At 39.8% G+C, this 25537-nt stretch overlaps 1 protein-coding gene across 3 annotated transcripts in view; it reads right to left on the bottom strand.

The window, feature by feature from the left end:
- The window catches only part of asic2 (acid-sensing (proton-gated) ion channel 2), a 412120-nt gene that overhangs the window by 118237 nt on the left and 268346 nt on the right, over window positions 1–25537 (bottom strand). Inside the window, exon 1 of one of the 3 annotated variants that reach the window (XM_080904179.1) lies at window positions 12859–15092. The exons of the other annotated variants lie outside the window; for them this stretch is intronic. Coding sequence (XP_080760305.1) covers window positions 12859–13551 — 693 coding nt within the window. The 5' untranslated portion in view covers window positions 13552–15092. Of the gene's footprint in view, window positions 1–12858; window positions 15093–25537 lie in introns of those variants that run through there. 3 annotated transcript variants of the gene reach the window in all.

Genomic DNA, 25537 nt, shown 5'->3' with positions numbered 1-25537 from the left:
TTGGTGCCGATGAAGGTGCTTCTCCAAACTAATGAATTACGGGGCAGTTTTTCAAAGGACTGCATATGGAACGTAGGAGTACTGCTGAACACTTTACACCAGCCATGCTTTTCTTCTGAAGGTTTTAAAATTAATTTCCCTGGTTGATGAATTAAAAGGGCTGACGGCATGAACCAGAGTGGTGGTTTCACAAGCTACCGAATAGATTTTCACATGAACACTATGTAAATTTTCTTTTTGTATAAATGGAATATAAATAATTTATGTTATATAGATTGTTTTTCTTCATAGCTGTAGTTATAATAATATTTAAAGAACTGACATATTTCAAGACACACCTTTTTAAAAGTAGTAAACCTTCGAAAATATTTCCTTACTTTAACTTGCCACTGTAGTTTATATATCTACACACTACGTGAAATGTTTTTTTTGTCTTTTTTTAATTGCTCTGAAAAAATCATTTCGCCATCAAAATCAATAACGATTAAGATTTCTTAATGACTGCGACTCTGTATGATGGTTGAAACACAGCAAAACTTTAAATAGTGAATAACAGAAACGAATACAACCTGAAGGCACACGGAGGGAAAAAGGAAAAAACTTCTGTTTCTTCAGTGAACAGAAAAATAATTATTTCATTCCCATTTAATTTAATTAAAATATATTTATATAGCACCAATTCAGACATAATTTATCTCAGGGCCTCACTGTGAGGCTGAGAACGTACAATAGCATTGAAAGAAAGCATGCAGTTAGTGTAGAGCGAGAGGAACATATCTGAATAGTCTCAGCTGGATTTCACACAACGTTTCTTTTCTCTCTATTATTTCTGTGACAAGGGTTGACATATGGCAATTTCTTATTAATTAAGACGAGTGCAATATTTAATTTGCTACCTACGGTATAGGGTAGATATAAGCAATGGGTAATACTGAAATATTTACATATCTGTATGCAACATATGGGTGAGACTGTAAAGGTAAATTAAAATGTGCTGCCAAGTTAACAGGATGAATTGCTGTAAATAGCTCATTTTATGAGTGTATTCTTGTCTGAAAGAGAGGCACAAACATCTGAGAGATATGTTAAATTATTGACAGAAGTTGAGAATCTCAGACAGGTTTCTCTCTTTGATATTGCTAAGGTTAAATCTGGCACATTGCTGTGTTCTTTGTCTCTTGATGCCTAATCCCTTTCTTAGCGTTTTACCTATTTCCCTCTGACTTACAAAACAACCTCCTCTCCTCTCTGCCTCCCCCAAAACAAAATGGACCCAAGGGACGCCATATCAAAGACTCACAGAAAACCCAAAATGATAAAGCAGAAAGGGAGTCACACGCAGACTCATTTAGCTGACTACAGTCTGGTATTTCTAGGCTGAACATACAAAATGTGCTATTTTTTCAAGCTACTAAAAAGGAGGTGAGAGTCCAAAATTGAACTACTGACATACTGAGGTAAAGTTATAAAATATGGATTAAGCCAGACATCAATAGTATCCAGTTCAACTGACAGGTCAGAAATATAAGAAATGAAGTCTATATGGGAAACGTGGACATGCGCAAGGAAGTGTACGCACAGGGTGTGAGTGAGGGAATGCAACTTTGAGTGCTGGCTAAAGGCGCATCAGTAGAACCAGCTTTCATTAAAGATGCACAGCCTTAAAACAGACTGTCAGGAGAGTAGGCTGGTATCCTTCGTTGATTCTTCCTTCAAAGCATAATCTTGTGAGATTCAAGTGAGAACAAACATCTACTTGCCCTTTTAAGTCTGTTTACATTTGCCTGTGCTGTGGTCCTTCGTTCTCAAACCTGATTTACACAGGTGTCCTCAGAGAAGCCTGATCTACAGCAACATTTGCAGGCTGTAGGAATTTTCAGACACACACACACCTGAGAGTCATCCAAAAAACAACCTCATACTGTTCCCTACAGATCATCTAGGCTGAAGCAGCTTGGGAGTAACTGAACAAAGGTACAAGTAATGGAAATGGGAAAAATGGGGGGGGAGCTCTGACTGAAGTCTAGTTTCTCTCGCCTTAAGATATCTTCCCATTTTAAAATTTGAAGAAGAAAACTAGCAGTGTGCAAAGGAACTGCTAGTTTTTTGTCAGGTATCACCAGAAACCATAAAAAGTCCATCAGCAGGCGCATTTCCTGGATGGAATAGTAACACTGTAGCATTCAAAAACGAGATTTCAAAAAACAATGGGAATAAGAAATGGCTGCTTTTGTCCTGAACATAAATGAGGTGGGCTGACACCAGAATCTTTATGATACATGAGTCTCTGATCAAATCAGACAATATTGTTATGCATATCCAGCATCTGCATATAAGGGAATGCAGCATGATAAGAAGGGATGCAGCTAGGTGGGACTAAATATGTCTAACATGGCTGAATCTGCTTTTTTCCCCCTCTCCCAGAGCCAAGGAACTTTTATCTTCTAATGCCAAGACACATTTTGACCCAAGCCAGCTGATTTAAATCTAAAAAAAACACAAACCATATAATGGAAGAAAGCAAGTTTTAAAAGAAGGTCAAAATGATGTACTCTATGGTCATTCTGTATGTCATGATAACTCCCTTAGGGGACTGCAGAGCCCTGAATCTAATATTCAGAACGTGAAATCTGGAATGTACTGTATGTGGGATGTAATAAGTTGGAAATATGTTCTTGGCCTGTTTCCAGCGTGTTAGAAATTATATATATTTTGTGCAGTGCCAAATTCATTCCTGTATATGTGCCTCTTAATACTTAATTAGGCTTTTAGGGTAGACTGTGAATTCAAAAAGAGAGAAGGTGTGAAGTTTAGAGTGCCGCTGTGAGGAAGAAAACATGCAGCTACGCCATTCTCTTCACACTCTAATAGCATCTTATGTGTGTGTGCATGAGTGTGTTTTTGGCTGCATGGGTTGACTGCTGCCCTGTCATATGATAAGAGACTCCTATGAGGAGAACCACACAGAGCCACTATCACATGCTGGGAAGCCCATATTAGTGTCAGTGCCGTGCCTGCTGCTGAATGATCCACCCCGTCTGTGCGTGATTTTGTTTTCTTCAAGCACTAACCGGTTGTTTATATGATTGATTCTAACACACGGGCTGTTACTGCTGTACTTTGTTTTAACAGAAGCAAAGGATCAGAAAGAACTGCAATCTGATTAAATTCTTACATAGACAAGCAGAAGTAGATGGCTTGTAATGATAGATGTAGCGATACCGAATGACAGCAACATCAGGAAGAAGGAACACTAGAAGCCAGAGAAGTACCAAGGGCACAGAGAAGAGCTCAAGATGTGAAGGGTGAAGGTAACAGTGGTCCCAGTGGTAATCGGAGCAATAGGTGCGGTGATTCCCATTCACCAAGCTAGGTGAATGGCTCCAGCAGATCCCAGGAATGACATCCGAGATCTCTTTCCAGAAGAGCGCAGTCCCCTCAAGCTCCCCGGGTAAAGGACCCAAGCTTGAACTGCCCGCTGGGGCGAGAGGAGAATTTATATATATATATATATATGTGTGTGTGTGTATAAAACTACCCACTCTTGTTCTTATAAACTGTGACTCAAACAAATGCTACTACAACAATTACCACTCCCGATACAATGAAAATGTGAATCAGTTGTTGCATTATGAGCTGTGTTGGCAATTTGTTTATTCCTCGTTCTGATGTAAATGACGCAGAGTCAAATTAATTCACTTGGGTAATTCTCTTTGTCAGGGAAATGGAAAAAATGTTGGGTTGGTTTCATATAATCTTATAGTAATAATTTTTTTGACTTGTAAAAAGTGTTTGCATAAACTTACAAGTTGGAATATTGTTTTTGAATTTCTCTGCAAGGTATTTTGATCATTAAATGACTAACTCTGTAATCACACTTCAGAGCTTTTGATAAGCCCTCCTGTTGTGGCATAATTAGACATTTTAAGTTCACCTGTCTCAAAACCCATAAACACATCTAATTATGCTGAGAAAATCTAATGAGTTTATGGAATGTTTTAGTGTAAGTGGCACTTTACAAAAGCTTGAGTACTATCAACATAAATTGTAATGTAATGTAATGTAATGTAATCAAAAGCATGCTGAGCACAGTCCAAAAAGAAAATGCCTGTGATGTGATGTAGAGATGATGTCGGTGTGTTTCACAGGGGGGACTTTGGAAAACTGAACTGTCTCTATACTTCTGAAATGCATTTAATATTCTTCTTACATTTTGTGCTCTGAAATTAAAATATACAGAAGTGCAATGTAATGCAATCTGATAAAACATCCCTGCAATAACATCTTACCTTTGCAAAGCTTAGAACATTTAGTGATTGTTGACTTTCTGTCACAGAGTTGTTGATGCAACTGTAGGGTAATCTCTGAGACAATGTTACCAGTGTAGTCTTTGCTTGTGTTGTACTACACAAAATGCTGGATCTCATATAATGTCCATTAGCACTGAGCTATTTGGCCATTTTGTATGTGCACAACACGGAGATGGTGCTGCAGGTGGGAAAAGAAACACCTTTGGGCAAGGTATTTCTTGCCCAAAGGTGCTCACAATGAATATAGATTTAAATCGTGGGCGTAGTTGTATGCATATCTTTAGAGCAGAATTTGTGTATGTGGGAAATGAGCTAGAAAATGGTGAAATGTTTTAAACTACATACTTTTTAAATACTGCAATCACTGCAATGTGTCATCACTTATGTGCTGTATAAATGTTAAATATACTAAACACATGTTGTGCCTTTAACCTTAACTACATCCCAGCTAGCACTTTAAAATGGAATTCTTATTCACAAAAGCGTGTCAGCACCGAGCACTGAGAGGAAATTTGGGTTTAACGTCTTTCCTGATGACATGTCTCGAAGTGTAGAGCGTCGGGATCAGACCGACCCTGCCATTACTTGATATACCACTGCTTCAGTCACAGCCTCCTAAGAGAAGCTCAACAACGCAAATGTTTTTCTTAGCAGTATTACAAAGAAAGACCATGTAAAGCTCATTTGCTGGAACTCACACCCTTTATAAGGTGTAGTGGAGACTGGACACAGATTCTGCTAATGGTATTCATGGAACAGAACAGTATCCATTAGCTCTCCTTTTCAAACACTAACCTTTTACACAAGTTTTGTGGTTTATGCATTGATGCGACCTTATGAATACTAACCATGTATAATCTTTTCATCTGCATTCAAGGCATGCATTACGCTGGCAGATTAAGGTGACTGTTCGTTGTGCTTGCAGTCAAACAGCTACTGGATGCCGCCTGCATCTAGTGGCATATCAATGACCCGCGCTGTGGCCATTCATACACACAGTACTATTACGGTTTTTAATGTGGAACCTGGAAGTTGGAGCTCATGAAACCACTCAGGCCATCTGTTCTGAAGAGGGAAATTGGACTGGGGCTGAGGAGCATGGTTAGCACCAGGCCACCTGTGTTAATGAGATTGCTCTCGTTGGAGCTGAAGCTTCCACCTGACTCCCACTATTGTTTACTTGAAGCCAAATCAACCGAAAAGGTCTGTGACAAACGAAAGCAGGAGAGACCGGCATTATTACCTGGATGTGCTTAAAACTCAATCAGGGGCCTCTTCAGGCTCAGTGGAGATTGACGAGGCTTTGTAGGTGGCTTCGCAGGGCCCTCTGCAAATACGCCTCTTCATTGTGTTTATAGGCTCGGTGTGGAAAGTAAAAGAGGAAAGTCAAAAGGTGGTGCAGATCTCAGGTTTTCCCAGACAGACAATAAAATTGCAAATAATTAGAGCTCCAGAATGAAAATGGAAGGTTCAGCTGAAAATAGCCCCAAGACAACTGCAAGTACATCTACTGCCTAAATAAAAAAGTGAAAAAAAAAAACCCTATGATGTTCATAAACTTTCTGTTTCAGCTCAAAAACAATAAAAATAGGAATATTATTTTGCAAAAAGTAGCAGTTTACGCATTCACATAAGAAATAAAATATTCCCAGTTTGATCTTGGGAGTAGACAATTCTCTTTGGGGATGTTTTTAGAAAAGCCATCTAGTGATATGTGCCAGTGAGGGTTCAGGTCCAATCATAGCCCAGAATCAGCTTTTCCTGAAGTCATCAATGGCCTAAACAGTGCTGCTTTTGACTCTGCTGATCATGACTTGGGCTTTATGATTCAGTTGGTTTAATAGGTCAGGTTCTTGACTGGCTCTCGTCAAACCTAAAGGGTTGAGGTTTTCATTTTCAATTAGCAGTTGTAGATCTGCACAAATAAAAATTAAATCAGGGATTCCTCAAGTGTCTGTCTTGGTTCATTGCTCTTTAATCTTCGTATGCTTCCAGTTGGTGCTATCATAAAGAATCATAACATAGCCTACCATTCTCTTTCCGCTGGTAGACAGTTGTACCTGTCCTTTTATGACGATCTAACGCCTGCATTGGTGGTATTATTTGCTGAATATCTCAAAGTTTTTAGAACTGAACAGAGGCAAGACAGTGAGCAAGTCAGGAACCTCTACATTATTTTAGACAGTGATCTCAGGTTTGATAATCATATTGATAAAATTAGCAGAAGTGCTTTCTATCAATGAAAAAATATAACAAAACTCAAAAAGACTGAGAAATTGGTCTTGCTTCCATGTCGGGCAGGTCAGATTACTGTAAACATTTATTTGCAGAACTCTCCAGATCATCATTAGGACAGACTCCTTATAAGTATGCAAAAATATTGTGATCCCTTCATTGCCTCCCAGTGCAATACAGATGCTTTAGCTTTAAAATCCTTTTTTGCGTTCACAGAGCTTTTCATGGTTTTGTTCTCCAGTACATATCAGACTTGCTTACTGTTTATAACCCAGTCAGACCTCTCAGGTCATCAGGTGGAGATCCTTTGTTATTAGAATCAGTGTGTGCTGAAGGTGCTTTCAGCTACTGTGGTTCTGTTCTTTGGAACAAGCTGCCTGTTGACCTGAGATCAATTACATTTGTGCCGACATTCAAAAACAAACTCAAAACCTCTTTGTTCACACAGGCTTACACTCAATAGCTGAGTGTGTATTTTAAGTTTTATTTTGCCGTTTCACTGCCTTAAGGCATTGTAACCCTACACAGGTTTTGATGCTTTTATTTTTTTGTGTTAAACACATTGAGTTTATGTGTAGTGAAATGTGCCATATAAATAAAATTGGATTGCACTGAGCAAATTAAACATATCTGTCGTTGATGGCCACAGAACATCTTCTACATGTAAGCAAATCAGTATTTTTTTCTTGTTATTAAAAAAACAACAACTTTTAAGCAATTTACCTTTATATAGATCTAAATTCTGTCTCATTTGTTACACGGTGAGCCTAACGCTACAGACAGTTACACCTTTAATGTCAGCAACATAAACACAGAGATGCAGAAATCTCCAGTGTGAATTCAACTAGCTCAGTAGAAAACAAAGCTGCAAACGTGAGATCACATGTTTTGCCCTTGAGATATTTTTGTTTTGGTTTGTTTGCTTTGTTTTATTCTAATCAATAAAAAAGCAGACAAACACTAACTTTCTCTTGTTAGAAAATCTAGCAAGGATGTCCAGGCAACATTCAACACCTCAAACTCACGATGAGTTAGCATCTCTGACTTCGGTTTGACTTTACATCAACATGAAAATCTAAAATCTAGAAATCTGGATCTAGAAATCTAAACCAATCTAGAAATTACATTAATCACCAGTTTAAAATCAAACAAACACACAGAACTAGCTGTTTTTTTGGATTCCATCTATTTTGTTTAATTTTGTAACTGTCATGTCACCAAACTGATGCAAGCACGGATGCTGCTTACACGTATATGTGCAAAAATCTTTAATGTCATTGTGAGCAGAGAAAACAACAAACATTAGAAAATTAGCATTATAATGAAGCGCGTTTCTGTTAAGGGGTCACATAAGACAAAGACACTAAACAGAGGAGCCGTTAAAGCCATCGTCCATTACACCATGCCTGACCCACAGCACCAATAGAAGATTATTAAATTTGTCATGTGCAACCCTGAGCAGACATCTACTAAACACAATGAGGAGATGAGGCTAATGAAAAATTAAAGTATGCTTAAAAGATTACTGCTAAAATTCACAAGAGACCTTTAGATTTCACTAGAGCAAAGGATTTGTGTTCAAATCTTTTTCTAAAAGGAACCTGGGTTTCCTTATTTTAGTGCAGTTGAATGTCACACTAAACTTAACAACTACCTTCCTGAGCAGATTTACAAAAACAAAAGGATTTAGGGTAAGCTATGTCTATGTTATATTGTGAAGAGGCAAACGTATATAATCAACTTCAAATTTAGGCATCCAGCAAACACAGAATATAGTTGCTTTGTGGTGCTGAGCGGCATGCAGAGGAAGCTGTAAGGTTGCTAAGAATAAACAAAAACAATAGTTGCTGTAAAGCCAAAACAACGAGCTGAAAGACTCTAAACTGTAGATGCAGATTTAAAAGTAGAATATACCAGCTCTAAGAAAAACTTGGATTCATTAATATTTGATACATGTACTGCATAATTCACAATTCAAAAACACGTATGAACCTCCTCAAGTCAAACCCCACAGGCGGGAAGGGCAGTATTAATGTGACTCTTCAGTTATGAGATTTCTACTGAGATAGAGTTGATACATTACAGTGGGCAGACAGGGAGGTTCACCTTTTTTCATTCCCTACTTGGAGTATGATTAGGTGCTACTCTCCAACTCCAAGCAATGTTTAATTTGTCACTGCAGGTGCAGTTATCTTGTCCTTGATGGAGCTCTTAAATGTATGGTGGAGATGTATATCTGCTCATCACAGGAAGTGGCTCTGTTACCTGGGATTTGATAAGGTATCAGCTACTCCCACTGAGGATGCCGAGAACAGTTTGCTTGGCCTTTGGCACGTTTCTCCAGATCTGTCATCCCCCGCTATTGGGACTAGCTGTGGGGTGGCTGAGAATACATCAGTATTGGAGATGTGGGAGCAATACAGACCACCATAAACCACAGCACGGAGCTAAGAGATTTATTGATTTGCCAGCTTTCTACTAGTTCGCTGTGATGCAGTAGATTTAGCACATGAAATCCTGCTGCTATAAGGGCTGGGCAGAATTATGGGAACCATTTGTATTTGCGACCTGATCAACTAGATGCTTTTTTTTAATGCCATCACTCACTTCCAACTTCTTGTCATACCTTTTTCCTTCCTCTCCCACTCAAACCAGAGGCTGCCTGGCAGTTCAAAGGTTCCTCTGTACTCTGTAATAACCAACACATATTAAAACTGCATTTCCCACTTCTTACTAAGACAGTTTTTACACACAAAGAAAAGAGCTCTCTCATGTTTATTTAACCACAAGTCTATGTACGTGTACTTCCTATGTCTTGTTTAATCTAGCTGTTGCATCTTTTTTGGTCTTAGAGCGACGCTGCTTTAAATACAGTGATAATGAATAGGCCTCAGGGAGTCTTTGCTGACTTGTAGCAGCAGGCTAATGAGATTAGCAAAACCACTGAGGCCCGTTAACGCCATGAGGCCCACTTTAAGGTACAACAAGATGAAAAAGAAAACAGGACTGGAGCATCAATGTGATCTGCAGAGAAACTTATCATTAGCTGGCGTAGTATCCATGTAATAACTAAATAAGGAAACTTACATGGTGAAAAATATGCGCTAATTCTCGCTTGGTTGGGGATCAAACTGTGCTAGCGCTGCATCAACCTAGCTCCTTATGGTTTCTGCCTTTTGGATTTACTGGTATGGAGATAGATTGCACAGATTGAGTCTTTATGTTTGGACGTTTGTATGTTGTGAAAGCAAGAAAATCATTCAGGACAGAACTGCTGCTTGAACAGTTCACATCCTGAATGGATTCAGTATCAAAAGTTTTGCATTGTTATATTGCAGCCAACCAACTGAATGCTTCTCCTTGACATCGATAGCAGCAACGAGCCCTTTCTACTGCTGCAAATATTTCAAATATCTGAATTTAAACCAGAAAGAATATATATTTGTCTTTACTGCAATCATCAGCATTCTTAAAAAAATTAATGGATGGCTTGGGGCATGGTTCTGATTGCACACTTAACTTGCATGGCAGCACTCTGATGTGCTTTGTCCTGTTTCTGACAAAGGACAAAAAGACAGAGTAAACACAAAGTTCAGCATGACAAATAAGTAAAACTAACGAAAACTAGTTTGACTGAAATGCACACACACAGAAACAACGAGATGTGTGCGATTAGTCAGCTGGATGATTAATACAATTGGCTACAGCAATTATTCAAACTTTATTAATGCACAACTTAAGTTCACTCTTTGGTCTAAGATGCTATGCAGCCACTCATCACTAGTTGGAGCTACAGCTATTTCACATGGCAGCACTGCTCTCCGTCCTTCTTTGTCCTGGAAGTTCTAAAATACACCAGGGTGGAAAATAAGAGATGAAACCATCGTGTGTCTGTAGATAGAAAATGGGTGTATGTCTACTAAAATGGCATGTAAGTGCATTCAAAATGTGATTTGGTAAATGAGCTGATTCTTGTAAAACGCTTTCCTGCTCTACCTGAGGACTGAAATCGCTTTATATTTTGAGTGTCATTCACCGATTCACACACATTCATTTGAGCACTTTTTATAATATTCACCCTTGCCCAAGTTGCTCATATTGGAGAGCAACTTGAGATACTTTTTTCTTAAGGACACTGTGGCATGCATACTGGAATGGGCAGAGATTGACCCATTAATGTTTCAATTGGAAGATGACCTGCTCTACCTCCTGAGCTACAGCCACCTCTGGTTATTGGTTATTTAAGAATGCAACTAATGGTTTCAGACGGCTCTTCAATCTCTGATATTGTTTTATCATTTAACACACTCCTTGAACATCCCTAAAATCTATTTTCCCCTTAACCCTAAGTTTTTTTTTTTTATAATCTGTGCTTTACTGTAAGGAGGTTTCGAAGCAATGCAATTATGCTGCTTTGTTTCTCAGCTTTTGTTTCTAAGGCTGCATGGCAAGCCATGTAAGAGCTTAAACACTAAAAGACTGAACTTGTATTAGACAACAAGAACAACTAAAAAGCTATTCATCTCTGAATCTCATTACTGAAGTGATAATGATGATGATGGTCTGCTCAGTTCTATTCAAAAGCATAAAGAGAGAAAAACACAGTTAGCTATAGTTTTCTTGTTAAACACAACAACTGTAATTCACTGGGATTTTTAGTGTAATTGTGAGTATACCACCTGAAATGTCCTGCCAGTCTGACAGTATTGATGAAGAAGGAAAAAACAAAACTAGCAACACATCATGCCACGATCTAAAGAAACAGCTTTAGACAACAAACTTATTGATATCTATCAATCTGTAAAGGGATACTAAGCCTTTGGGACTGCAGCGAACCAATATCCACAAATGAAGAAAACTTGGAATACTGGTAAACCTTCATAGGATTGGCCACAGTGTTTTGAGTCCATGCTAGATACCATGTTAATTAACTAGTTATTAGGTTTAGGTTCAGGAGGGCAATCACTTTTTCACACAGGGGCAGACAGGTATAGGTTGAATTTAACTGAACTGAATCTCTAAAAATTTAATGTTGAACCTGTGGTAAAATGTTCTCCATTAGAAGAATCAGCATTAAAGTAAATTAAAATAAACTGTTGTAAAGAAAGCATTACCTGACATTAACCTGAAACCTGAAGCCTAGACTACCCACAATGACACTTGACAATCAACTGTTCAGCCAGAGCACTAATGCAGCACTAGTAGCAGAAGTAAATGAAAAGTCTTTGGTAACATAGATCTGCTAAATTTACTTCTTGTCAGATTTGTTGTCTTCATTCAAAACCAAAATGATAGCAATTAAGACAGTAACGCTAGCTTCTTCTAAAAGAAGGAATCTATGTCAACACATGGCAAATGACTAATATTCCACCTGCTATATGTACTCCTCAAGACCTCAAATTAGACTTTGAATAAATCCGTGGAGTTCTAACTGTTTTCTTCAGCTTCACATTCAGCACACACCATGTGCTGTATGTGATGTTTTGTCTTGGTTCCTTTTTTATTGCAGTAAAAGCAGACAAAGCCACTAATGATGTCAAAAAATAAATACTAAAAGTCTAAACTAAAACCTAAAAAGTAAAATCCAAATATATTTAATTGTCACCAGTCGAAAAAAACAACTATAATTACGCTCACTATGGATTTGTTTAGATTTGTGTGCATTTCATACAGATACTTAATCCTTTCTCCTTCTGTTTCCAACACTGAGTACATAGTAGAAAAGGGAAAAAAAGTTTAAAACACAGCTTGAGCTTCAACATTTCCACAGAGAAAACATCTGCCATGGTTCAAACATGGCAAGGGAGCCCACGAGAGAGTGTGGGCACAGAAATCCACCAAACTCACATCCGCAGAGAAAAAGAAGATGAGTGATCAGACACAGAGGCAGTAAACTAACCTGGGGCAGTACTGTTAAAGAACATTTTTGATATGTAGGGGTCGTTTAATAGCCATTCTTGCCCACGAGCCGATAATTAGCCCATTTCATCTGTGTTAATGTATGATAATGGCTACTGTCATGCAACTTCCGAAACAAATCTTCTGAAAATGCATAAACTCATATCCCTTGGTTATTTTCTTGGCCAAGAGGTCTGGTGGTGATTTAATAAATGCAGAAAATGATGTTCAAACATTTCTATGATGACCAACAAAGTTTTAACAGCCAGTTATGCGTAAAACAGATTTTACAGTCTTGTGTATTCAGGCTGACTACCGCAAAAGACGAGTTGCTTCAGCATGATGCAAATATTATTTTAACTTTTATACTGCAGTTTACTGCTTTCAGAAAGAAAAACACAAGAAGCCGACTTACAGAAGAGAAGTTATGAGCTCCACATGGCTCTCCTCTATATTTGCAGGACAGAAGCATGTCATCCAGTTGGTGGCTCAGTCTGTCCATAAACTCCAGGTTGGTCCCTTCAAAGTTTCTGGGTGGGAGAAAGAGCCTGAAGTCTGACAGTTTCTTGAACCAGGTGCGACGGTCCTCCTGAAGCAAGTCCAAAACCATGGGTCTCACTGTCCGGTTAGCAAGCAGCAGGCCCAGCCAGTGGCCAGCAAAGTACAGGTCACTCTTGGTGAGTTTGTAGAGGCGGATAGGGTTATTGTTACAGATAGTGACTGTAGGGAAAGCCAGTTCTTTGGCCCATTCAGTGTGGACTCGCGTGTATGTGGGAAAGGAAAGCCAGTGGAGTAAGCGGTTGGAGGACCAGGATAAAAGCAACCCTACAGAGGTGCAGAGTGCCAGAAGCCAGAAGGCCCTGCGGCCCACAGAGCCACCAGGGACGCAAATATGCCGCAAACCGTGTAGGCGTGTCCTTGACAGCAGAGTGGAAGTGACCTGGGCCAGAGTTGGCTTCGGATGAAGCCGCTGACGGCCTTTTCTGATCATGGCCGGGGATCCCCTCCGGAGACAGCGCCCTTCCAAGGCCATCGCTGTCCACAGTGCTCCTAAAGCTGCGGGAAAGGCTTCATTTCCCAGCCAGGCCTCAAGGGCTGGGGCCCACATGTAGCTCCAGGATAAATCCACTACTGTAATCCACACATGGATATGCGTTGGCCCTAAAAAACACTACAGACCTATAGACTTTGAAGTGCATTGACACTGCATGCACACACACACAAAAAGTGACCTTACGAAAGCTGTGTGTTTTGAAGCTGCCTTTTCTTATTGGTGCAGGAGCTCTGTTGAACTGAGCAGCAGCTACTTGTTGGTCATTTCTCTTGGTCTCTCCATGTGAGAGTGCTCCAATCATCCAGCTCAGCAGGGACAGAAAAAAAAATCAGCTAGGCAAATGTGCTCCAAGCAAGGTGTCTTCTACATGAATGACTCCAGCATCCACGGCAGTTAGGGTGACAGTGAACAAGAGAGGATGAGACAGAGAGAGCGAAGGCAAGAGGAAGAGGGAGGGGAGGAGAGAGGGAGAGAAGAGGACAGAATACAAAATACCACGGGCTTAGTACAGAGGACAAAAAACAAATGAAAGAAGGGGAGGTAATTAAAATAATGAGATGACAGAGGACAGAATTGGTTGGCGTGGTGCAGTCCGCAAGAAGAGCCGTGTTCCAGCGCTGTGCTTTGTCTTCTTTTGGGTTAAGTATGTGTTTTTGAGCTTCACAGCTTTGCAGAAGCATTCATCAGCCAGAGGCAGCAATCACTTCCTTGTCACTATTAAGTATGTGGTTTAATTGAATTCGCAAAAGTCTACGATCCTCATTTGTTTTCTTCTCCCACTTTCTGGTCTCACTTTTGGTGCCTTTAGTTCTTTCTGATGTCACTGATCCGCTCCTCGTCTGTCCCTGAACTCTGTTTTAACCGGCGTTATTAGGTCCTGCAGGTAAACACGGGACAGCTTCATCTTGCAGCGGACCTGCTTCTCAGCAGCGCGGCCACAGTTAGAGACGTACCACAACACACTTTCACATGGAGAAGGAGGCACTCATGCACGTACACGGACAAACACTCACAGCGGTTTCCTGCGGGAAACCAGACCAGAGATAATCTGTTCTGTCACACTCACATCTCAACATCTCTCCCCCTTATCTGTCTCCTGTTATTCTTTCTTCTTCTTCTTCCCCCCTAGTTTTTTCTCCCCCACTCACAGACAGGATCTCTAATCTCAATATTCCCCTCATGTCTCCGCTCCTCCTTCTAAAAATACTCTCTCCAAATCAAATCCATCAACTTGCCCTCATGCTCCTCCTCCTCTTGTCTTTTATGTCAGTCAAGCCCCGTAAGCTCGACCTCCTGTCGGGCACCCCCCACCTCCTCCTCTTCTTCTTTTTCACTTTGTCCGAGCACTCCCTTGCTTTTCTTCCATCAGGAAAGGCTTCTGTGTGCGCTTTCCTCTCTCTGTGTCCTTGTCAGCTTCATCCAGCTCGCTCCCTCTCCCTGGTCTGAATGACTTCACTCCTCTCTGTGATCTCTCTTTTTTTCTCCCCCTCTCTCTCTCGATGTCTCTCACGCTTTTGCTTCTCTGTTTTGCTCTGCTTTTCAGGCAGCTTGTCCCCCCATTGCTCTTCTTCTCCTCCTCCTGCGCCACAGCTCTGTCCACGCAGCCGGTGAGCCCGTCACTGATGAGAGCGCCTGTCTCTCTCTGTGCTAACTTGCGCCGTCCTTCGCCCCCCTCTGTTTGTCTGCTGCTGCTGCTGAGCCACACAGCCTCAGAGCGATGAGAGGCTGCTGTGTGCATGCAGTGCACAAAAGCCACGCGTAGAATCTCTTGTTCTCTGGGTTAATTTTTTTTATCTCATTCTTTTTATTCCGGCAATAGAGATTTTAAATTTGTTTGGAAAAACTGGATTGGAATAAAATGGGTTATGCACTCTTTGCCGACTTTAGCTTTGGTCTTTTAGCACTTTGTCTAGTAAAGGGACCGTCTCCCCTCAGCTAAGGACCTGCTCATTGAGATTCACTGGATTTTTCTCTTAACTTTAACTTGAAATGGTCAACTAAACCTTAGACATTTTAGTCTAGCAAAATAATAAGCGAAAAGAAAATTATATATACACATTTTTCTTTTGATTAATTCCAAGCTGCTCTATTTCACGTACATTTGTCCTTGTTCCATAACCTGAGATCTAAACTCAGGTTAAGGAACAACCACTGATTTTTTTGTTATTTTTTTTAATATCTCAATAGCAAAATTGATATGACCCAAATAAACACTCTGGCAATGGTATGTTTAGTGCTATGAATTGAAAAAACTTTGTAAATCATTCATTTTTTACACATATTTTCCATTTTTAATTTATTTGGTTCTTTGTAAGTAGCGCTGGTGGCCTCTGTAGTTCTATAAAGACAACGACCTTAATACATACCAAGCGAGGCTGCATATTCAATTCTCTGAGAAAGCTCATTTTATTTTTCATAAAACGTAGAGGCATAGTTCAGTCTTTGAGCGTGTCCTTTGTGGCTCTGAGCAGAACAACCTTCCACACAACAAAATGTTATCTTATTACCTCGTTTCGGATGCAAACCCACCTTTTGTACCATTTTTTTCCTTTTTTAATGGTGAAGGATTATTGCATTCCTGGTCTGCAAATATCACTTGCGCCAACAAGCACTCTCCGTTTAGGACAGTCAAGTTAAATAGCCTTCGTCAATACAAGTAAACAGACAGCTTCAGAGCCAACTCGCTGTAAGGGCTCTTGTTCACCGAGTCCTGCAATGCATGGTTTTGTAAAATTCAAGGTTTCACTCATTAACATTCAGTAATGTTCTTGTGCCAATTATAGAGGAGACCATTTTCTCCCTGTGTGATGAAGGCTATTTTTCCACTTCATTTTAATTTTTTAGATTGCTTCATTAAACTCCCCTAAGCTGCTCTCTGTTTCTACAGAAAAATGTAAAATAAAGCTCAGAATTTAAACCCGTCTGTATAATTTGTCAGAACCTGCAATGTGTGGTGGCTCTGAATAATTATCAGGATCTTAGATCATTTTTGTAGTAGTATATAATAAATGCCAGAGACCAAACTAATTAATATAAAACGGTTTCTTAACATCACGGGGTGAATATCGAACTCCGCGTGTGGGTTTGACATGATTTTGACTGGAACCGTGTTGCTTGTTGCCATTCAGCTGAAAGTTCTCGAACGCTGCTTGACAACTTCTTGTGATCTCATCTTTGAATGCGTAATGATAAGACATTTTTTAACTTTGAACTATAGAGCCCACACATAAGTTTAAAGAAACATTTCAAGCTGTCAAGAGAAATTAGCACAGAAATCCAAACTGGCATGTGCTCGCATTTGCACACATAATGAAGCGCATCGTTCCCAAACAGCAAAACGTGCACTGTGAAAACGTTAAAACAGGTCCATGTATAATGCATAACCAGCAAAAATACAAAGAACAGGAACACAGTGTGAAATCTGGAATGTCAAATGCGTGCATGTATACATATTTCTTCTAACGCCTACTGTATGCTATGGTGGAATGCATAAGCACGCACACATTCACTGCCTACAGCTAGAGGCAGAGGCAGCCTTCCAGAGCTTGGATCCACAGGCTGAATAATTAGCTTGGAGCCATAAAGAGGGTTTCTCAGTCCAGCTATGCAGCCAGTGTAACGAACAGCTCAAAGGCTCAATATATCCAATTTGCAATTCTAAAACATAAGGGAAATCACAGATTAATTAGGGACACAGCCAGCCCAAACATCAGATACAATTAGACCGCATTGTATAGCTGCAGCATCGTGGCATGTGACTCCTATAAAATAATCCGGTATGTTTTAGTCAAATGCACCGTCACAAGATCAAAGGCCACATAGTGGCAAACTGGCAGCGAGAGAGCAGCTTGTAAATACAAACCACAATTAAACATTCATAGATTCATGTTAATGAGGCCTAGAATGTTTCAGAAGCCTGCATTAAACACTTAATAGTTAAACAGGAACTCTGCGAGGTTGTAGTTGATTCACAAGAGGGCAAGCTCCACGCTGGCCTTGTTGGTGAATGCACAGCTGAGGCTGTGTCAAGGGCAAGCAGGACACAGGAGGCAAAGAAAAACAGTATACATGCGCTGGGATGCCATTAATCAAAACCCCAGCTTAATTTAAAATGTTAGCGGTGGCAGGCGAAGCAATCAGTGGCTTTTTCTGAGCTGTTAGACTTTTCCAAACTAACGGCAGCAACACTTGTCATCAAGAGAAAAAAGCTTAGCGGGCAGCTTCACTTTCCATCTTCCAGCTGGACCTAAAGCTTTTATTTTTTTAATACAAAGATAAGTTCCTGGGTAGCTACTGATTAAAACTTAAAGACTGATGTCTCATGATAGTAGCTCATTTAATCATTATTCCATCTAATAGTTGTTGTCAGGGTTCATAGAACCATCTAGAGATAGCTTCCTTTGTGATGTGACAGAGGTTTGGCTTGGTCTTGTCTATCATCTTCGAGTCTGTGTCAGGGATAACAACATGTTGAGGTGTGGCGCTCATTTGAGGCCAGAAAACTGGCTCCAGTGAAATCCTCAGCAAGTTCCCCATCAAAGAATTCATATACTCAAACAAAGGTAGTGAATGCTGCTGTGCTCATCAATTTAGCTTAATTGATTTAACCTTAAAACAGCTGCTGCCTTGCATTAACACAAAAAGTGTCTTTGATGTAGCTGATGCAGGCAGAACTGTCCTCCGGCATTCTTCTCCTGTAGAAGGCAGTCTCTTTGGTTTATAGCAACACCTGCTCTAGATACTTTTTGTGTGTAAAAATAAGCCAGACTAAACCTTTACTAAACATTTCTCTGTTATAGACCTTGGAGACACTTTCCAGAAGTTTTTCAGTGACTTATTCTTACATTTAGAATCACCCACTAAAATGCATTTTCTGTAAAACCTACACAGTGTTCACACCATTTTTATCCAAGCAGTCACTCTTTTTCTGTTAATCAAAAAGACTGACCTCATTAGTAGTCAAAATCTTATCAGTGTATTTTTAAGCAACATTTCTTTTGCTCTATAAAATTCTGAGGATTAAGCTAAATAAATCTGATATGTCTCGGTTTTCTTTACTTTGTTTGTTTAGACAAAGTATGTCACTCTGTACAAACTGCCTCCATGTGCAGCAGCTCAAAAGACAAATGCTGGTGAGACGCTTAAAAACAGTAAACCGAGACAAACAAAGGAGACTGTAGAGCTGAAAGGACGTGAGATAAGTGGCAGTTATCTGTGAATTTGTTACCAGTAGCAACACCTTCAGTAATCAGTTAACATGAATATTGATCACTGCCACTTTCAGCTACGAAATTCAGTCTTAGTGAAGAGGACTATAAATGCATAGGGGTGTTCAGACATATATACAAGTCACATATACAGGACTATAATTTTGTAGCTAAAAGTAATGTTTACTTTTTTCAGTGAACAGAATGAGATAAATAACTGGTATATTTTTGAAGTAAAACACAAATCAGCATGTTGCTTAATTGAACATAAGCAATCAGTCTGCTGTGCCAAATTCAGAAAAAACTGGTTCTACTCAAGACCAACTATTACAGAAGTTGCCCTTTGCACTCACCTGCATACTCATTTTGATTGAAAAGTCTGAGTCACATAGAGAATAATAGGGCTCATGGTGATCATCCTACCTGTAAACGGCGCAGCTGTCTGCTCTGTCGGAGCAGGAGGTGACATCACTCAAAGAAAGCCACCAAAAAAACAGTCTCAGCAAGAAAACAGTTAGCAGTGATGGAGATGCTGTAATTTAGCCTGCAGGCTGAAAAAGAAGCATCGTTTTTTGTGTTAAGAAAAAACCACAGGAGCTCTGTTGCACATAGTCAGAAAGATTTATTTTAAAACTAGCTTTCTATACTGCGAATGACTTCAGCAACTGTCTAAAAGCAGCTCAACTTGCACAGTAGGTGTTAAGTTGAGATTAAATAATGTTAAATTGCATGAAGCCCTAATGATATCTGTGGGATTGATAATAAAAACACACAATTGTAGTGCAAAAAGAATATTAAGAACACATTTAGAAACCTAAGAATAAAAACTGAGCACAGCTATTATTTAATCTGAATTTTGAACTCGTTTATTTTATTAAATGTACGTATTATATTTTTCTTTGTCAAAATTAGAGAGAAATAACTGAGGGTTACTAGCTCCTCGCCGGCTAATGAAAAGCAGATTTACTTCATTTTCTGCTAAATCAATAGAGGTGGAAGTGGAATGACTCCAGCCCTGATGGCTCGAGGGTGGCCTGGAGGAACCCACAACACCGGTGCTGTCGATCGCCCAACATTACAGAAGCAAACTGTGCTGAACATGATCACCTCTATTTTTATTAATTGTCAGTGGTTACAGAAACATAACGAGGCACAGCTCAATAAAAAGAGACCACTGATGTTAGGTTTCACCTGCTCGTTCAATATACTTATGCCACATCTGCTGCCACTGCTAAATGTTTTTAATTGATTCTCCGCATCATTAGGGAGTAGATTATGATGTTCCATATATCTTATATAACACATCAATTTGTCTGACTGATTTTGTTGCTCATTTTCAAAACCACAACTTATTTAAAATAAATCAGGAATTTTATAGCACATCATTAACATTGTACTCTTAGACTGCTGGAGTAAAGTGGACAGAATCTGACAAATCCTTCCACCTACATTACCAACAACCAAAGCTGACACCTGCAGCTTAGTCAGGCGTTCATATTTGTAATGCTAATAGTGGTTAATGAAGCCTCAAGTTGGTAAAGCTTCAAGTTGCTAAAGCCTCCAGCAGAGATGAGGTGTGTGGGACTGACCAAGACCTGTCAACAAACAGTAATGTGAAAAATCAGATATTATCCCCCCAGTATCCATAATTTTATACAGTCACTGAACCTCTTCGTAGTTGTTATTCAAACGGATCCTGTGCTACCTCCAAAATCAGCTTCTCGTTTGAGGACAAAGGGAGCAAGCCAGGCAAACACTATCCTTTTTTTTTCATCTGCTTCATGGTTGATTAGGTTTGTTTTCATGCTGCTGCTCTTTTTTATTAAACTACCACCACCTTTTTTGATTTAAAAATAGCAGGAAGGAGCTGCTTTAGATCTATCCTCACACCTGGCCCACATTTAGACAGAGCAGAAGGACATTTAAAATCTGACGAGCAAGTAGTTACAACAAAAAAGGGGACGGTGCTTAAAATGTGGGCGCGCACACATCTCAATGAATGTCCCAGTTTTAATAACCCCAAAACTGGTGTGTCATTCATCCAGCTGGACTCCAGTCCCCATGATTACACAATCAGCTTCAGTTACACTTAGAATTTTCCCCAACTGACACTAGCTAAACACTGTCTGACAGGTTGGCACTCTGCAAACACACTCCTAACCTTTATGGCTCCCTGCGGCCATCCACACACTTTGATAACCCCGGCCATGATTCAGTCTGCACACCAAAGAATCAACAGAAAACAATTGATGTCTTACCCTGGGATAAACTTAACACTAAAAGCATTCCTGTTTCCATAATTGTTGGAGCATTGCTGGAAATTGAATTAAATGCAAAAAGACATAATGTGCAAGTCATTGAAATTCTATATTCAACTGAATTTTGTACAGTTTGTTTTTATAATGCATTAAAATAAATTGGTTAGCAGTGGTAAATGGACTGATTCTTATATAGCGCTTTTCTACTCTCCCGGAGTACTCAAAGCACTCTAGTGGTTTGACATTGTCTTGCAGAAATAAGCAAGGCCTTTCTTAAAGACAATTATGTGACATCATGTTACTCAAGCCTGTCCACAAAGCTACATGATGCCTCTTCTCTTTAATTTGCATGATATGGTACTCTTGATTTTCAAACAGACTTTCAGATTTTGTGTATCCAGATGGCAATGGCAGCATTACTGGCTCTTGTTTGGGTGCTGGTAGAGTTCTGACTTGCATTTGTGAACAATCTTTGCTCACTGAACATAAACACACATTTTCAGAAGTGTTACTGAAACATTGCTGTGAGCCATTTAAGAATTGTGATTTATTTATTTAATTTTATGCATTTTTTAAGGAGTTCTTAGAGGTATTAGCTAGTAGATCATGCTCATTCAGCACTGGAGTTTTCCCTTATAGATAATTGTCTGGAACTGTTACTATCGGTTACTACAATATGATAGTATCTAGAGATTATCAAGTTTATGATGGAAATATTTTCCTACACAAGCTTAAAAAAGAAGAACCAATTCTTATCTTTACTTCTGAAAGACTGAGATACTCTGGTATACTGTACTCAGTTCTGATACCGACACAGTTGACTTTTTCACAACTTTTCCACTCTTTTGTTGTATAGGGCGTGAACGGTTATATAACACTGCCCAGACCTGTTGGTAGAAATAGTAATGGGGGTAACTTTAGGTCAGTGAAATCTAATTTACAATGTTTGTTTCTGCCATAACACTTATTGAGCACCAACTGCTGGCTGTTATGCAATAAGCAAACTATTTTAATTCTACCTTTTTACAAAATGAGGGTACTTAAATTTGCATTATTTGCATCGAAACTACAAATGAAATCAGCAAGTCTAGCTGGGTTCTACAATGGGTTTGTCCGTTTTTCCCCAGTTATACTCACTTTGAAAGTTACCCATAAATCAACACTTAAACTTTGCATGTCACGTATTTTTCCAGGTGAAATTACTTTGTTTGTTTTTTTTCAAGGTAATACAGTCCATAAGCACAAACTGAATTAATAAAGTAACACTATCATGAAAATAGGCAAAGTCTCTGAAGGCAGTCACAAATATGTGCAACAAATAAAGCTAAAACTTTTCTCTTTCTTGCTTCGGGAAACTAGCAAACATTAAAAACTCTCACCATGCATGCTCACAGCTTCTTGAGTGTGTCAGACTGTGACTTGGTAGTTATCAGCTTGCTCTTGTACAGCTGGTAAACATTAGCATGTTGGTCCTTTGAGCTCAGACAGCTGATTGATCATGAGAGAAATCACTCTGCTGCACATTTAAGATGGCTGGGAAGACAGAATCTGCAGCTTTGACACATAAAAATCTTGTTAAATCAAGAATTGAATTTCCAGCTGTTTTTTTCTCTTCTGATTGGCAGGATTTCATAAAGTACACCAAAAGCAAAGTTTCACTTGTGTCACTATAGGTCCCGGACCTCACCTACCCCCTGCAAAAAAAGAAAAAAAAAGTCCATCATGTTTACGTACAATTAGCATCCAGGTGCAAATGTATCATTCCCTTACTAATGATACAAGTCTCACTGCAGCTTTGCTTGCCGTCTCTCTCTTCATTTTTTTCTGATCATTTTTCTTACAACAGGATTTGTTCCAGGGTTTCCATGGTAACACTCGCTACAGCTTAACTAACAGAATGACCAAAGACTGAACGTGGCAACACTCGGGGTTAAGGATCTACGTTTTTCACCTTTACTAAAAATAAAGCCAATTAAATTTAAAATGAACCCATCCTAGTCTAGGATCTTAATAACAACAGAAAGGATAAAGAAAATCTCTGTTAGGGAATTGAAAGCTCAGAGCCGAGACTGCCACAACAGTTCCAGCTAATGATGCCATTAGTGCTTTGGAGCACCACAATCAATCAGAGAAGTGATTAGCATGAGCATGTACAGAGAGTCGGGCCATTAGTCAAATGGGCCGTGTATAACCTTCAAGACATCGAGTCATCCGACATGCTTACACCTGCACACTAGAAAAAAAAGGTGCATCACAGGGCAAACAAAAAACATACAAATAGCCTTTATTAATACATGTTAAAAAGTATAATTATGTTGAGAGGGGTGTTGTGTTTCCATGGTAATTTTAGAGCGAAACAAAACGAGATCCAAATTTAGTCAAAGATTAAGTATGTAGGTAAGGTACCGCAGAGCTGTCTGACCTGAGCAGTAGAAGCAAAGTTTACTTTTTAAGCGAGATGGATTAATGGTCTACCTCTGAATGCATTCTGTTGCATAATAAATGGAAATGAAAAATGTTTCAGGCAGATGATTTAATGGAAAAACAGCAAACGCCGAGCTGACACTGAGCCAGGCCAGATGAGGGTGCTGAGGTGAAGGCAAGAGAGAAAACACAGAGGGCAGTCAACGCTTTTGTTAAAATGCAGCCATGGAAATCCATCTGTCCTTATCTCCATAACGTATGTCAAAATAACAACGATGTCTCTGAAGTGATTCGTTTTGTGCAACTTTGAGCAAAACGTCATCTGGATTTAAAGTGAGTGGAAGTGTTCGGCAGATGTAGCAGACGTGGCAGTGACTGATGGTTAAAAGATTTAGTTAATTTTGATCAAATGCGACACTAATTTATTTCAGAATATGCAAAGAATTGTCAAACACTGATACTTCATAATTAATGCAATTTTAATGACGCAGGGATTTATGAGAATCGGGGAGATGGCATATGCCAAAGTCATTTAGGGAGTTGATGACTTTATGTTAACCCCAAGTTAATTTATTCAGAGCTTCGTATTTCTAGGTCGAGTCTACCTTAAGAGCTACAGGTTTATGCACGGAGGGACAAAGCACAAGCAGACAGGGAAGAAAATATGAACAGCTTGGATATACTGGCACTGCATGTATTATTTATTTATTTTTTTTCACACTTCAACACAAGAGAACAAGAAGAATGTGTCTGAATAAAATAATCAAAAATCTTTTGTAAGCAGCGAGTGAGGAGAATATTTAAAGAAACAATCGAAGCACAGTTTGATGAGAAAATCCTGGTGCTGCTCAGTTTTCTCTCATTTATGAACTTCAACCAATGTTGAATAGCGGTATTATATTTGTATTGTAGAGATCGATTTTCACAACTGTAATGAATACAAATCACCACTAAATTAGCACCTTTATATCTCACCTGGCTACAGGGCGACGCTCAGCATTATTAGTTGCAGTATCCACAATAACGCATTTAATGACTGAAAATGAAATGAATGAAAAAGATGTTAAGAAAAAAGTAATTAGATATTGCAAATAAAATCCATTTGGTATGATTCAATACCCACTCCGGGTCGGGGATGAGTTCCTGCCCCAAGTGGAGGAGTTCAAGTATCTCGGGGTCTTGTTCGCGAGTGATGGGAGAAGGGAGCCGGAGATCGACAGACGGATTGGGGCTGCAGCTGCAGTAATGCGGACGCTGCACCGGTCCGTCGTGGTGAAGAGGGAGCTGAGTGTAAAAGCGAAGCTCTCAATTTACCGGTCGATCTACGTCCCTACCCTCACCTATGGCCACGAGCTGTGGGTAGTGACCGAAAGAACGAGATCGCGGATACAAGCGGCAGAAATGAGCTTCCTCCGAAGGGTGGCTGGCCTCTCCCTTAGAGATAGGGTGAGAAGTTCGGCCATCCGGGAGGGGCTCAGAGTAGAGCAGCTGCTGCTCCACATCGAAAGGAGCCAGCTGAGGTGGTTCGGGCATCTGACAAGGATGCCCCCTGGGCGCCTCCTGGGTGAGGTGTTCCAGGCATGTCCCACCGGGAGGAGGCCCCGGGGCAGACCCAGGACACGCTGGAGAGATTATATCTCTCGGCTGGCCCGGGAACGCCTTGGTATTCCCCCGGATAAGCTGGAGGAGGTGGCTGGGGAGAGGGAGGTCTGGGCCTCTTTGCTTAGGCTGCTGCCCCCGCGACCCGGCCCTGGACAAAGCGGATGAAAATGGATGGATGGATGGATGATTCAATAAGACCCACATCATAACAGATAAAATGGGGAAAAAACCCACACACACTTTTTCTCTCTGTCTTGAAATTGCAGATCAATAAGAAAAAATTATGTTATTACGTCTTCACTGTACCTCTAATTTGTCTTAATTCCTGTGATTTATTGGGGCTACTTGATTATGACAAAAATCATTTAGTTTAGAGAAGCTTGGTCAAGACTGAGATCTCAATTACTTCACACGATTGCTCATAATTTATTGAGCTTTTTGCTATTCTACATGTTCACCTATTAAACGCTTGTGACGTTCATTTCTTTTAGATGGGTCCTTTTGAACAAAGGGCTCTTTTACCTGCATCTTTGGGTGAAACTGAGTAAA

This window comes from Rhamphochromis sp. 'chilingali', assembly GCF_963969265.1.
Source record: "Rhamphochromis sp. 'chilingali' genome assembly, chromosome: 15".
In the NCBI taxonomy this organism is placed as follows: Eukaryota; Metazoa; Chordata; class Actinopteri; order Cichliformes; family Cichlidae; genus Rhamphochromis; species Rhamphochromis sp. 'chilingali'.
The sequence above is the reverse complement of the archived record's forward strand: the minus strand, read 5'-3'. Positions and strand labels throughout refer to the sequence as shown.